This window comes from Onychostoma macrolepis, chromosome 24 (genome assembly GCF_012432095.1).
Source record: "Onychostoma macrolepis isolate SWU-2019 chromosome 24, ASM1243209v1, whole genome shotgun sequence".
NCBI lineage: Eukaryota > Metazoa > Chordata > Actinopteri > Cypriniformes > Cyprinidae > Onychostoma > Onychostoma macrolepis.
Genome location: NC_081178.1, coordinates 25961164 through 25977022, shown reverse-complemented (window position 1 = coordinate 25977022; position 15859 = coordinate 25961164). Strand labels below are relative to the sequence as shown.

Sequence of the window (15859 nt, the reverse complement as noted above, 5' to 3'; positions counted from 1 at the left end):
CAATCACAGCTTAGGTGGCCCAACATACAAGTGTATGTGATCTCTTTTTGACAATCCAGCAAAGTAGCAGCTGGTTTTACATGGTTTAAGCTGGTCTGTATGCTCACATGACCTAGATGGTCTAGATCAGGGTTTTTCAATCTTTTAAAGCCACAGACCCCCAAATAATCATCCTCAAGCAAGGAACCCCATCCCAGGGTTATTATAGTTAACTTAAAACTAAAACAAAGGCTATTCAAAACATTTTCATTACTTGAAATAAAATAAATGTTAATTGAAATAAAACATAATATTAAAAAAAATCTTAAACTTACTTTATTTCAGCTAGTTTTCAAGGCGACATTTCTCACTTGCATTTAGTTTAACTTGATTTATTTATTTATTTAAAAAACAACTAAAAATGACAAAACACAATACAATTACAAAAACAATTTACTAAAATTAACATGAAAGCAGAAAATATTAAAATAATATTAAAATAATTCAAAATATAAAAAAAAAACTATATTAGTATCTCAATGATACTAAAAAATAATTGCCACTGAAATATAAATGGCATCTATATTGTTTCTTATATAAAAAACAATGTATGCAGTGAAAAATTATTATAAATGTGTCTAAAATATCATTTAGAAAATATTTTGTTTCAGTTAAGCTTGTTTGCTTGCTTGTTTATCTTCATTTACTTTTACTTTTTATTCATTTATTAGTTATTATTTAATATTTTATTTATTTTTGTTTGTTTGTTTGAATCTAATGTTTATTTATTTTGAATCATTTTTAATTTTATCTTATTTTTTATTTATTTTTTTAAATTTATGAATTGTATATTTTTTTTTTTTTTTTACACTTTTTTTCTCTCTAAACATTTACAAAAATGTGAAAACCTAGATGACCGCATTGTTGGAGCTGGTAGTCCGTCTGAGCAGCTGGTTCTGTGTCTCTGACAGGTGTCTCTGTTTAACTACGTGTTTCTGGTGAGCTGGGCCTTCGCTCTGCCCTTCAGTCAGTTCAGACCGCTGGCGTCCAGTGTCTGCACCGTCTGGACCTGCGTCATCATCGTCTGTAAGATGCTGTACCAGCTGACCTCCATCAACCCATCCATGTACTCCAGGAGCTGCAGTATGGTGAGCCTCACACACACACACACACACACACACACACACAGACGCTCTCGTTCTGACGGCTCTGTGCTTCTCTCCTGCAGCCTGAGAACTACACAGAAGCTCAGCGCATAGACATGGCCAGGTCTCTGCTCTACAGCGGCCCGCTGGATCCGGCCAACTGGATCGGCCTCAGGAAGTTCTCTCCGCTGCTGGAGAACCTGAGGGTAAGAGCTGCTGGTGTTCAGACGCAGAATTAATACAGTTAACAGGATTATTATAGTTATTAGAGATAACTAAAACTAAATGTGAAACTAAAATTAAAGCCTTTATAACAACGCATTATTTGAAATAAAATAAGTGTTACTACACTCTAAAAAATGCTGTGTTAAATACAACCCAGCATTGGGTAAAATATGGACAAACCCAGCATTTGGGTTACTGCCCAGAAACATTTAACCCAACCACTGGGTCAAAAGAACCCCGTCACTGGGGTTGTCCATATTTTACCCAGTGCTGAGTTGTATTTAATACAGCATTTTTTAAAAATTAAAAATGTAATAAAAACATCTTTTTATTTCCGGTAGTTGCCAAGGCAACATTTTTTATTTATTTTAATTAGTGCTGTCAAACGATTAATCGCATCCAAAATAAAAATTATTTTTTTTTTTTTTTTGCATAATATATGTGTGTGTACTGTGTATATTTGTTATGTATATATAAATACACACACATGCATGTATATATTTAAGAAAAATATCTTATGTTAATATATTTACATATGATATAAATTATATGAATATAAATATATATATAGTACATGTAAATACATGTAAATATTTTCAAAATATATGCTGTATGTGTGTGAATTTATATATAGATAAATATACACAGTACACACACATATATATTATGTAAACAAAAACTTTTATTTTGTATGCGATTAATCATTTGACAGCACTAATTTTAATCTAGTTTAACTTGATGTACTAAAATAACTAAAACTAAAACTGAAATAAAAATTAATAAAACCTATATAGACAGACTAAAAATGACACAATGAAATTACTAACGCTTTGATTAAAATTAAAATTAAAACAAATAAAACAAAAACTGATTCAAAACATTAATAAAAACTATAATAATATCTGAATGATACTAAAATAACACTGATTGCCACATGGGGAAAAAACATAGCACCCTAGCTAAACTTATATCAGCTGTTAGACCTTTTATTAAGACGTGGGTGCCTTTCCAAATCATACCCATTCAATTGAATTCGCCACAGGTTAACTTCACTCGAAGTGTAGTAACATCTACAAGCGATATGAATGATCCTGAGCTAAATTTCAGCTGTCCCAGATAAGGGTTTGAATACTTATGCAATGCAATCATTTAAGTTTTGTATTTTTAATAAATTTGCAAAGATGTTAAAAACCTGTTTTTTTGCTTTATCGTTATGATATATGGAGAATCAACATTATGCCAATTTATACTTGCATTTGTGCATTTGTCTCTTGTGGTTGTTAATTTCAGACACTACAAGCACTTCAATAGCATCCTTATCCGTTTATTTATTTGTTTGTATATTTGTTTATTTTCCCCACACAGAATAACTTACTAATGCTGGCTCTCTTGGCGTTTGAAGTGACCATTTACCGTCACCAGGATTTCTACCGTATGAAAAACAACCTCACCCCTCCGGTCACAAAAACCATTTTTCACAACATCACACGGCAGCATCTGGACGACGGCATCGTTAACTGCGCCAAATATTTCATCAACTACTTCTTCTACAAATTTGGTCTTGAGGTAATATCAGCATTATGTCTGTTAATGAATTATACACTACCATTCAAAAATCTGAGTTTTAAATTTTATTTATTTTAAGTCTCTTTATTTATTTTTTTTAAAGTCTCTTCTGCTCACAGAGGCTGCATTTGTTTGATCAAAAATACAGTAAAAATTATGAAATAATATTAAAATCTAAAATATCCGTTTTCTATGTGAGTATCTGTTATAATGTAATTTATTTCTGTGATGCGCAGCTGTATTTTCAGCATCATTACTCCAGTCTTCAGCGTCACATGATCTTCAGAAATCGTTCTAATATGCTGATTTGCAGGAACATGAACGTGTCCTACTTGGCATCATGTTCTCCTCTTTGAGGGCCAGTTTTTATTTTGTACAGACACTGATTTGCTATCTGTCTGTGAGGTCGGTCCCACTTGGACGGCTTCTAATAGATTATGATCTGAAGCTCAGATTGCAAACACACTGTTGAGACAGATACACCACAATAGAGTGTTAAGGTAATGGATCAGGGTTACGTGATGGATATTGAATTTTAATTTGCATGCTATCAAATGCACCCATTATTGTCCTAATTTGAAACCCACGGCTGAATGTTGCTCCTCCAGACCTGTTTTCTGTTAGCGGTGAATGTGATCGGCCAGCGGATGGACTTCTATGCCATGCTGCACGCGTTCGGTCTGATTGTGGTGATGTATCAGCGCAGGAGAAAAGCCATCGCCCGCGTCTGGTCCAAGTACTGCTGCTTTCTGGCCTGCATGTTAGCCTTCCAGTACCTGATGTGCATCGGCATCCCTCCTGCGGCCTGCACAGGTGAGTCACACAGGTGTCTGCTTAAAGAGACAGTTCACTCAATAATGAGAATGTGCTGAAGATGTACTCAAACTGAGACGATCCGAGATCAGGATGAGTTTGTTTCTTCATCAGGTTTGTAGAAATGTGTCTCTGCATCAGTGTCTCAGCAATGGATGCTCTGCAGTGAATGGGTGCCGTCAGAATGAGAGTCCAAACAGCTGATAAAAACATCCACAGCACTCCAGTCCATCAGTTAACATCTGGAGAAGACAAAAGCTGAAACTAATCCAGCATTAAGACGTTTTTAACTCAAATACAAGTCTATAATCCATAATAACGCTTCCTGCAGTGAAAAAGTGTTCTGGTCTGAATCAGGAGAGAAATCTGCAGATCAAGCAGCGTTTACAAGACAAAACCGCTCTAAACACACATGTGGCTGGATTTTGATGTGAGAGACAACAGCAGATGCACTTTTTCACTGCAGGACTGGAGTGGTGTGGATTATTGTGATGTTTTTATCAGACTCTCGTTCTGACGGCACCCATTCACTGCAGAGCATCCATTGCTGAGACACTGATGCAGAGACACATTTCTACAAACCTGATGAAGAAACAAGTAAGGGTGAGCACATTTCCAGCTAATTAAAAAATTTTGGGCGAACTATTCCTTTAAGGTAATAGCAAATTCACTCTTTTGACAAGGCTCTTGGCTATATTTGTGAATTTCACCAATATCTCTTTGGTTCAGACTATCCATGGAGACGTCCGTCTTCCAGCATGGACTCAAACGTCATCAAGTGGCTCTACTTCCCCGACTTCCACACCAAACCCAACTCCCTCTTCCTCCTCTGTGAGTAATATCGAGTTTGTGTTAAAGCTCCCAAACTCTGCTTTAACGCCCTCTCATCACGTCTCATCACATCTCTGCAGATGACTTCATGCTGCTGCTGTGCGCGTCGCTGCAGGGCCGTGTGTTCGAGGAGGAGAGCGTGACGGCCGTGAAGCTGCAGGCGGGTGATAATGTGGAGATCTGTCGAGATCTGGACGCTGCCAGCTTCAGCCAGCACAACCCTGTGCCCGACTTCATCCACTGCAGGTAAACACCTCACACAAACAGCCCAGACCAGAAGAAATGCATGTCATATTAGTCGTGCACCGAAATGAAAATTCTGGGCCAAATCCAAAACAAAAATTCAGGATTCAGGAATTTTAACATCAAAAATAAAAATAAAAAATCAATCAAAAAACTCCTTATGTCCTTAGCCATCTTCAAGAATTGGCTAAAACACATCTCTTCCATCTTTATTTGACCCTCTAACTCTAGCAATCTCTATTCTAATTCTATTCTTAAAAACAAACAAAAAACTAACACTAGCTTCTCTAATCTTTTTGTATTCTATCTATTTGTTTTCTTTTATTTATTATACAATTAACAAAAGCAAAAAAGGCCTCTAACACTAGCTTGCTCTATTCTTTTTATTAATTATATAATATAAAATAAAATAAAAACCTTGCTACGTGTACTGCATTAGGCTAACTGAGACTTAACAATTCAGTCTTTGGCTAAAAAAAAGTCAAATAAATCATTTAAAAGAATTAAAAGCAAAATAATTAAATAATAATTTAGCAACTGCACTTGCTTTTTTTTGCTCTTTTGTTGGTTTTGATTTGCTTCTGTTGTCCTCGTTTGTAAGTCACTTTGGATAAAAGCATCTGCTAAATGACTAAATGTAAATGTAAAAAAAACATTATTTTAAAGTAGTGTTTTGTATAACTCTATTAATATTAATTAAATTATTATTATAAAGAAATGAATGAGTTAATTAAATTATTATTAAATTATTTTGTTTTTAATTATTTATTTTACTTTTTTCTTTAGACTGAAACCAAAACCGAAAAAAAAAATATATAATAATAATAATTAGTCAAATTGATTTAATAATCAAGACTCAAATAAAAACTGAGACGTACAAACATTAACTGCACATGAGGCCGTTTTTATGTTGACTTTTTAATAACAGAATTATGCTTCTATTCCAATTTTGTTGTTGAAATATACACATTTAAACAGTGGCTGTAATAATAACTTGTTTTATCACAGATTTACTCAAATGGGAATTAAAGAAAGAGGACAACAGGTTAAGGATAAATATAATTAATATGTAATACTGTGCATATATTTTATCAAAAGTCATTTTTATGGACATTCAGTGGCTTTTTATTGCTGTTTTTCGTGAATGAAACACTGATTCGACGCTGTTCGATTACATGAGACATAAATCACTTCAGTGAGTTGTATTGTATCTTTCAACACCGTCTAATATTTATTCATGTTTATTTGGGGCCGAAAAACATGAATAATCTTTATTTCTTGTGTTATTTCCCCCTACATCAGAGGTTCTCAATCGCAGTGAACTTCCAAAGGGAAGAGTGGCTTAAAATTAGTTCAACAGATTATATTTAAATAATCTAACTTAATTACGATGCTAAAGAGCACACATCATATTTCTTTCAAGAGCATACAGTTCTGTTCACAAAATGAATTGCGATTAATATTTCAGCACTCCCAGTTTCTGTTAATAAAAACATTTGAAAACAAGCAGCAGAATTACATGATTATTAGAAATACCGGAGACAACATCTTAAGCCCTGTTCGGACGGGACTGGTTTCCAGGGGGTCGTTAGAGAAACTAAAGCTCTTACCGCACGCAGTTCTGATATGTTTGCTATGGAAGCCCATTTCCGCCACATACGAAAAAAAATAATGCGTTAAATAGTCTAAATTATGACATACTGAAGTCATAATTACAAGATAAAAGTCTAAATTATGACTTACTAAATCAAAATTATGACTTTAAAAGTCATAATTATGAGATAAAAAGTCAAAATAATGACTTAAGTCATAATTACGAGATAAAAAAGTTGGAATTATGACTTAAAAAGTAGAAATTGTAAAATCGAAATTACGAGATTAAAAAGTCGAAATTGACTTCATGACTTTATAAACACATTGGTCACAGGCCACTATGGTCTAATTATAAACGGGACATTCTAAAACAAATTAACTTGGCTTAAAACAGTTTTGAGGACCAAATTACACACCTTATTAATAAAGCATATACCATTTACAGACAAGCAGAATATTCCCCAGAATATGAACGCAACGTGCTGAGCATTTAAGCATTTTCTTGGGGTTTAAAGTCATTAAGTCAGTTTCGACTTTTAAAGTCATTATTTCGACTTTTTCTCATTTTTTGAATTTATAAGTCATAATTTTGACTTTTTATCTCGTAATTATGATTTAAGTCATAATTTCGACTTTGTCATTATTTCATTATTCATATTGTCATTATGTCTTTTAATCTCGTAATTATGGCTTAATTAATTAACATAATTAAGTCATAATAGTCCCGAAATTATGATTTAAGTCATAATTTCGATTTTTATCTTGTAATTATGACTTAAATCATAATTTTGACTTTTAAAGTCATAATTTCAACTTTTTATCTCGTAATTATGACTTGTCATAATTTTGACTTTTTATCTCATAATTTCGACTTTTAATCTCGTAATTATGACTTGTCATAATTTTGACTTTTTATCTCATAATTTCGACTTTTAATCTCGTAATTATGACTTAATTAATTAACATAATTAAGTCATAATAATCCCGAAATTATGATTTAAGTCATAATTTCAGCTTTTTATCTCGTAATTATGACTTAAGTCATAATTTCGACTTTTTATCTCATAATTATGACTTAAGTATGTCATAATTTAGACTTTTTAACACATGATTTTTCTTCTTATGTGGTGGAAACACGGAGATGTTAGTCCCGTCTGAACTGGCTCATGAAAATCGCAGACGTCAGGTGATAAGAATCGAAACTCAAGCGTCGTTTAGAAACTAGTCCGGTCCGAATAGCGCTTTAGAAAGCGCTTCGGTGGTGTTTTCAGAGATTGTGTTGGACAGTGAAGGGGCTTGAAGTCAGCAGCGCTGATACAGACAAACAGTTCAAACAAAAATCAACTCTTTACGCTTTTATACTCTGATTACTTTATCTGTCGTCCGATATGGCTCAGAAAACACCTCAGTCGTAATTACATCGTTAATTTTTCAAGCCTGCAGTCTTATTTTGTGGTCTCAGGTTCAGCTGAGCTTTCTCTGCTTATTATTGCAGAGTAAAACGAGACAATGAATAGTGATTCTAGATCAGGGCAGGGCCGTTTATCTTTGAGCAGGTCATCCATCAGCTGTAGAAAAACCGTAGTGATTCGACAGCTCCAGCCAGTCCAAACAAGTAGAAATGATGATGGTGATGATTTTCTGCTCTTAACGACTGCTCTGATCATGTTAGGTTTAGAGGAGATCACATGTGTGCTCAGTTTTTCCAATTCTTCGTCATTATGCTTATTATTATACTTGCAGATTCCAGTAAATCCAAATAACCTGCTAATGCATCATGGGTAATTCTGAGGAAACGGTGCCATTTGATGCAAAATGGTTTGGGGTTGAACATTATTTACAAAACAGCCTTTCCTAGCAAATATCATCATATCACCACATTGTTTACAGTCTGTGTTCTTGAACTTTATGCCAAATACGATATTTTCTGACTAGACCAGTATAATAATAAACATATGTGAATACTAATAATGATGCATACACTATTGTTGAAAAGTTTGGGGTCAGTAAGATTTTTTTTTATGTTTTAAAAGAAGTCTTTTCTGCTCGAAAAAAAGGGTTGTCAAGCATCAAAACAATTAAAGTCCAATACAGTTTAAATTTACATTAGAATGTGTCCTATTCTAATTTTATATTTCTGAGCAAAAAAATCCAAACTATCATACATTTCGATATCGTTCAGTGTAACAATAGTTTTTAATAATTTAAAATATATTAAATTTAGAATGATCACTTATTATTTTATATATTTGAATAACAACAGGTCAGGATTGTGTTTTTCATAAATATAACTGTTACACTGAATGATGATGGAACATTATTTCACCCAGATTTTGACATTTTATTTTCTCAAATGTTATTTGAAACATTAAAGTAGACACTTACTAAATGCATATTAAATGCATACTTGCTTTTAATATGCTCTTTATGTATATAAAATCACTTTTGTCAATTTTATTTGATGCGGACAACAAAATGGGACGTCTCATCTTTGACCCACTCACCAAGGCTGCATTTAATTAAAAATACAGTAAAACAGTCAAATTTGTGAAATATTATTTCAATTTAAAACAGCTGTTTTCTATGTGAATATGTGTTAAACTGTAATTTATTTCTGTGATGCGCAGCTGTATTTTCAGCATCATTACTGCAGTCTTCAGTGTCACATGATCTTCAGAAATCATTCTAATATGCTGATTTACTGCTCAACAAACATTTCTGATTATTATCAATGTTGAAAACAGTTGTGATGCACAATATTTTTGTGGAAACTGTGATGCATTTTATTTTTCAGGATTCACAGATGAATAGAAAGTTCAAAAGAACAGCATTTATTTGAGAGAGGAATCTTTTGTAACCTACTGACACTTTTAAACAATTTAATGCATCTTTGATGATTACAGTTTTTTTCAACTGCTTACACACAAAATCTTTACTTTGTGATATTTTGAATGCAGTGCTTCATTTTGCAAGAGATATTTTGTGTGCAATTCTTGGATTTGTGTGTAAAGTTTTGAAAAAAGAGGCAAAGTTTTGAAAATGTGTGAAAGCAGTTGAAAAAAAAAACTGTAAAAGTATTCACTTCTTTCAAAAACAAAAAAAATGTTCAAACTTGATTCTTGATGTGCTCTCTGCAGGTCGTATTTGGATATGCTGAAGGTGATCATGTTCAGCTACCTGTTCTGGTTCGTCCTGACCATCATCTTCATCACGGGCACCACACGCATCAGCATCTTCTGTATGGGATACCTGGTCGCCTGTTTCTACTTCTTGATTTTTGGGGGCGAGCTGTTACTGAAGCCAATCAAAAGCATCCTTCATTACTGGGACTTCCTCATAGCATACAACGTCTTCGTAATCACCATGAAAAACATTCTCTCAGTGAGTATCTCATAAATCAGAATTTAAATCACAGCAATCTTTTATTCAGTGGTTTTGTAAATTAGCTTGAAATATGTCTTGAACAGCCACGGGCCGACATAAATCATAATTCTGTTCGTAGTGCTCTGAATCATTTGTGGGATTTGATTAATAATTGCACACAATACATGCACACCTGCCTCACTACACTAACCGAAATATGCCTCATAAATGAAGAAAATAAATAAATAAATAAAAATTATATATATATATATTTTTTTTTTTTATTATTGCTTCAGGATTTTTTTTTCTCAACTTTTTATTTATTTATTTATTTTTCACAAGTACATTTAGTAAGTGTTTCAATTTTTTTTGTATGCAAAGAAATGGGGTGCTGCTTTTCTCATTCATTCTTTGTGCTGTAATACAGTCAGTAAAATAAAAAGAAGTTATTCTTATCCTATAATGAAATACTTATGTGACAAATAATTCAAACTTCAAAGATAAAAGTTCATAGTTGATGTAATGCTCCTCGTTGTTAGTGTTTTTTTAGGTCAGTGTGTTATGAATGAAATGTATGTTTTCTGAATGAGAGTTGCTGCCAGTGTTATGGTGAAACAAGCTTATTTTGGGACCTGTATGAAGTGTTTTGTTGGTCTGAGTGAGTTTTGGAGGCGGGATGAACCGTTTGGCCAAGATTCATGTTGGTAATGCAGACTGTATGAACAGTTTTGAACAATGCTTGTTAGCAATTGACAAAAAAAAAATGTAAAGAGGTTCATCCAAAACGTGAGCTAACAAAGAGAAGGTTTTGGTTGTTGTGGATGTTCTGCTGGATGTCATTGTGCTTTCTGTCCTCTTGGCTCTCAGATCGTGGCGTGTGGATATATAAAAGCACTGGTGGCCAATCACTGCTGGCTGATCCAGTTATTCAGTCTGGCCTGCACTATAAAAGGATATTCAAAGCGTAAGTTATGCCTTCATTTCCTGTTTGGTTTAAAGAGTTGAAGGCTCACTTTCTACATTCGCTGCACACTTTGATGTTCCAGTGCTTTGTTTTTTTTTAATGAATGAATGAATGTCATGAAATTTCCTGAAGATCTATTCACCCTCAGGCTATCTGAGATCAGGATGAGTGTGTTTCTTCATCAGGTTTGTAGAAATGTGTCTCTGCATCAGTGTCTCAGCAATGGATGCTCTGCAGTGAATGGGTGCCGTCAGAATGAGAGTCCAAACAGCTGATAAAAACATCACAATAATCACAATTTAACTAAAATACGAGTCCATAATCCATAATAACGCTTCCTTCAGTGAAAAAGTGCATCTGCTGTTGTGTCTCACATCAAAATCCAGCCACGTATGTGTTTAGAGCTGTTTTGTCTTGTAAACGCTGCTTGATCTGCAGATTTCTCTCCTGATTCACACCAGAACACTTTTTCACTGCAGGAAGCGTTATTATGAATTATGGATTTATATTTCTTGCTAGATTTGTTTCAGCTTTTGTCTTCTCCAGATGTTAACTGATGGACTGGAGTGCTGTGGATGTTTTTATCAGCTGTTTGGACTCTCATTCTGACGGCACCCATTCACTGCAGAGCATCCATTGCTGAGACACTGATGCAGAGACACATTTCTACAAACCTGATGAAGAAACACACTCATCTGCAAACTGTCTCTGATGACCTGATCTTTTGGGTGAACTATCCACTTAGACTCAGCGAATAAAGTCTGTTTTGTTTTTTGTTTGTTCATCTAAAGAGAGGTTTTTGAACCACTCAGATTAAGAAAACCCTTTTTATAAAGAGCCACTAATAAAATAGGACTGAAAAGTTTTATGAGCATTAATAATTAACTAATTTTAATGACCAAAGTCGCAGTATAATTGCTTGACTAGATTCTGATGATTCTCACGCAGCGGAGCAGAACGCAAATAAACAGTGTGAGCTGCCGAGTGACGAGGCCGGGATCATCTGGGACAGCATCTGCTTCGCTTTTCTCCTGCTGCAGAGGCGAGTTTTCATGAGCTACTACTTCCTACACGTCGTAGCTGACATCCGTTCCTCTCAGGTCCTCGCCTCCAGGTGCACATGCTCTGCATTACTGCTGTTTGCTTTTCATTCGCTTTTCATGTTTGCCTGCATGTAATCATACCAGGTTTATTTTATTATCATTCAGGTACTACTATTATAGTTGTTTGAATTTTATTTTATTTTATTTTATTTTATTTTATTTTATTTTATTTTATTTTATTTTATTTTATTTTATTTTATTTTATTTTATTTTATTTTATTTTATTTTATTTTATTTTATTTTATTTTATTTTATTTTATTTTATTTTATTTTATTTTATTTTATTTTAATTTAATTTATAATTTAATTTATTTTATAATTTAATTTATTTTAAGCATTTTATTTTAGTATTTTTTATTTTATTTTAGTATTTTTTATTTTATATTATTTTATGTTTTATTTTTTTGTAATTTTGTTGTGTGTAAAACATAAAATATATACATTTAAATCTATGTATATATTTAGATTTAAATATATATTTAAATAAATATATATATATATATATATATATATATATATATATTGTTGTTGTTATTTTAGTACTTAAAATTAAACCAAATTAAATTGAGAAATGTTGTAGCTGAAATAAAACAATTTTTTTTTCAGTTAACATTTATTTTATTTAAAGTATTTTTTATTTAAAATTATTTTAAAAATGTATCTATTTATTTATTGTAGTGGTTTTAATTTTAGATACAGTTTTACTTTTATTTGCCTATAATAACCCTGCATCTAACATTATGTTTTGGGTTATTTTTAACTTAATGTCCACAAAATATCTTCTTAATTGTCACTCAATAAAAGACAACATGACAGCTTTACGAAACAAACTGATAGTGATAAATGAATATGTAGATAAAAAGCACTACAAAGAGTGCATTTGAAGCGGTTTCATATTTTAAAATGTCATCATTTTTTTATGAGAGCATTCCAGACATATTCAGACTGTGGTTTGTTTGTTTCGTGTCTCTGTTCCTCTTTGTTTGTCCGTCAGAGGAGCGGAGTTGTTTCAGGCGACCATTGTGAAGGCGGTTAAAGCCAGAATAGAAGAAGAGAAGAAGTCCATGGATCTGCTGAAGAGACAGTGAGTTCAGTGTGAGACGAGACTCACAATGTTTCATTGTTTGCTGCCAACTGCTGCATTCCCTTTTCACGCAGTCCTATGAAATCATGCGCTGATTGATGCATGAACACACATTAATGAGACACACAGATTGCTGCGTATTGCTTTTTCTCTGTCACAGTGTTTCCTATCATTTATCCAGCATTTTTAGCTCCTGAGAGCCGCTGCTTAACCAGTGTTTTCCAGAAGAGCGGTAGAGTTGCAGCAGTGTGTTAGTAGGTCACATCTGCAGGATATCTGAGGCTTGCCAAGATCCAGCCTGTTTTCTTTGCTTCCTGCTCACCCACACAAGCCCCGACATGAAGACTCTTTATCTTCAATTATACTCTAATTGTGTTCAAGGGAACAGGCTGAGGAATCAAAATAACATCTTCTATGTTCTCCTCTGTCTGTTTCTCTCAGGATGGACCGCATCAAAAGCCGACAGCAGAAGTTTAAGAGAGGAAAAGAGAGGATGCTGTCTTTAGTGCAGGAAAGCGGGGAACGCCACTCAGTAGCCAAGGAGGAAGAGGAGGATGACGAAGGTATATTTACATCAGAGCATTTTGAACTCAGAAATATCATGTTTTCACTTCTCAGGCCCAAAGTAAAATGTTTAATTTTTTTTTTTTTAAGAAATTAAATTAATGCTTTTATTCAGCAATGATGCATTTATAACATTACAAATTTCAAATAAATGCTGTTCTTTTGAACTTTCTATTCATCTGTGAATCCTGAAAAATAAAATGCATCACGGTTTCCACGAAAATATTGTGCAGCGCAACTGTTTTCAACATTGATAATAATCAGAAATGTTTGTTGAGCAGTAAATCAGCATATTAGAATGATTTCTGAAGATCATGTGACGCTGAAGACTGCAGTAATGATGCTGAAAATACAGCTGCGCATCACAGAAATAAATTACAGTTTAACACATATTCACATAGAAAACAGCTGTTTTAAATTGGAATAATATTTCATCATTTTTAATGTTTTTACTGTATTTTTGATCAAATAAATGCAGCCTTGGTGAGCAGAAAAGTCTTCTTTCAAAAACCATTGAAAATCTGACCGACCCTAAACTGTTGAATGGTTCATACTATATACTGAGTACTTCTCATTATACAATAAACATAATACATTTTAATATTAGTGAATCATGGGGACACAAATGGCACAGTTTCCTCAGAATAATCAAAATATATTTATAACTACAATACACCATAAATTAAAAATAAAAAGTGTTGTCCTACACATGTTTGACTGAATCTTTGTCGAAACACACTTTAGTCCAGCATCAGTGTCAGCGAACTGAAGGCTCATAAATTCCACAAGTGCCTGCGTTTAACTGCGGTGTTAAATGCATTGCAATCAAATCTAAAACACATGAAATGCGCATACCAGAGCTCAGAGTAAATGTGCACGCTTTGAAATGGTTTTAATGTTTTTAAGAGTGTTGTGTGTGCGTGTGATGGGTTCACTGAACCACTTCTCTGCATTACAGGAGAGAGCAGCAAAGAGAAGAAGAAAGACAAAAGAAAGCATTGGTGGAAGCCTTGGGTTGATCATGCGTCCAGTTAGTGTCTCCTGCTCTTTATTTCATTTGCAACTGAACTAAAATTATTCATATTCATTTCACAAGATCCCAATGTTGATCTGATGTCACTCAGATAAATATTGCAGCTCAGACTCACATTTGAAAGGGGAAAGTCATTAGATTTATGTGACATCTCAGCTGTTTCTTCTAGACAGCAGTGAGATTAAATGAAGAGCAACATGAGACTTGTTTCTCAAATGTGTTTCCCTAGAAAAACCCCACTAATAATCTCAAATATATCTGCCCAGAGATCTCAACAATGTCTCAGATTGAGCTCAGATTTGCTAAAACACCGACATATGCAATCATAAGACAGAGATCTCAATGTGAACTCAACATTTCACATCTAAGCACAATTTGATTATGTTTTTACTTCAAAAATTAAATGAAATATATAGTGCTGGGCAACGATTAATCGCATCCAAAATAAAAAATGTTGTTTCTATAATATGTGTGTGTGTGTATTGTGTTTATTATGTATATATAAAGATACACACATACAGTATATATTCTGAAAATATTTACATGTATACATTTATTTTCATATAAATTATATTATATATATATATATATATATATATATATATATATATATATATATATATATATATATTTAATATATAAACATCATATTTTTAAAAATATTTACATGCATGTGTGTGTGTGTGTGTGTGTGTGTATATATATATATATATATATATATATATATATATAATAAATACACACATTCACATATTATGTACACAAAAACTTTTATTTTGGATGCAATTAATCACGATTAATCATTGCCCAGCACTAGAAATATAATTTAAACATGACTGAGCACTAACATTTTCCAAAAATAAATAAATAAATAAAATAATAACAATAATTTAAAAATAAATAAATATATATTATATTTCAAAACAATATTATTATGATTTTTATTAAACTTTATTATATGCTTTTTTCAATAGAAAAGTGATGTGTGATGTGTTGTCTCTTTTAGTGGTCCGAAGTGGCAATTATTACTTATTTGAGACAGACAGTGAGGAAGAGGAGGAAGACGAGGACAAAAAGGATGAGGAACCTCCCAAAAGATCAGCGTTTCAGGTAAATATCCCAGAAACTTCAGTGCTTTGCTGCATGCGCACCCATTTTTAAGTCGTATAACTGTGCTTAATTGTGTTGTTCCCACACAAAACTGTGTTTAACCTAAATGGCTCTGTGTTACGAAAATGTTTCAGTGTATTCTTCTTTTGTTCCCTCAGCACTTAACAATGTTTCGTTATTTATCCGACCACTAATCGCTCGCTCCCTGCGTGGAAGAGCGGTAACAGCACTAGCGCCCTGACT

The 15859-nt window shown here is 33.2% G+C and overlaps 1 protein-coding gene across 3 annotated transcripts in view; it reads left to right on the top strand.

Moving 5' to 3' along the window:
* The window catches only part of LOC131533372 (piezo-type mechanosensitive ion channel component 2), a 143233-nt gene that overhangs the window by 97257 nt on the left and 30117 nt on the right, over positions 1 to 15859 (top strand). For all 3 annotated transcript variants that reach the window (XM_058765676.1, XM_058765678.1, XM_058765677.1), the window contains 13 exons: positions 951 to 1127; positions 1208 to 1330; positions 2715 to 2915; positions 3524 to 3728; positions 4458 to 4559; positions 4640 to 4805; positions 9533 to 9776; positions 10626 to 10722; positions 11671 to 11836; positions 12820 to 12909; positions 13351 to 13472; positions 14432 to 14503; positions 15513 to 15616. In XM_058765676.1, the coding sequence (XP_058621659.1) occupies positions 951 to 1127; positions 1208 to 1330; positions 2715 to 2915; positions 3524 to 3728; positions 4458 to 4559; positions 4640 to 4805; positions 9533 to 9776; positions 10626 to 10722; positions 11671 to 11836; positions 12820 to 12909; positions 13351 to 13472; positions 14432 to 14503; positions 15513 to 15616 (1869 nt within the window). The remainder of the gene's footprint in view (positions 1 to 950; positions 1128 to 1207; positions 1331 to 2714; positions 2916 to 3523; positions 3729 to 4457; positions 4560 to 4639; positions 4806 to 9532; positions 9777 to 10625; positions 10723 to 11670; positions 11837 to 12819; positions 12910 to 13350; positions 13473 to 14431; positions 14504 to 15512; positions 15617 to 15859) is intronic.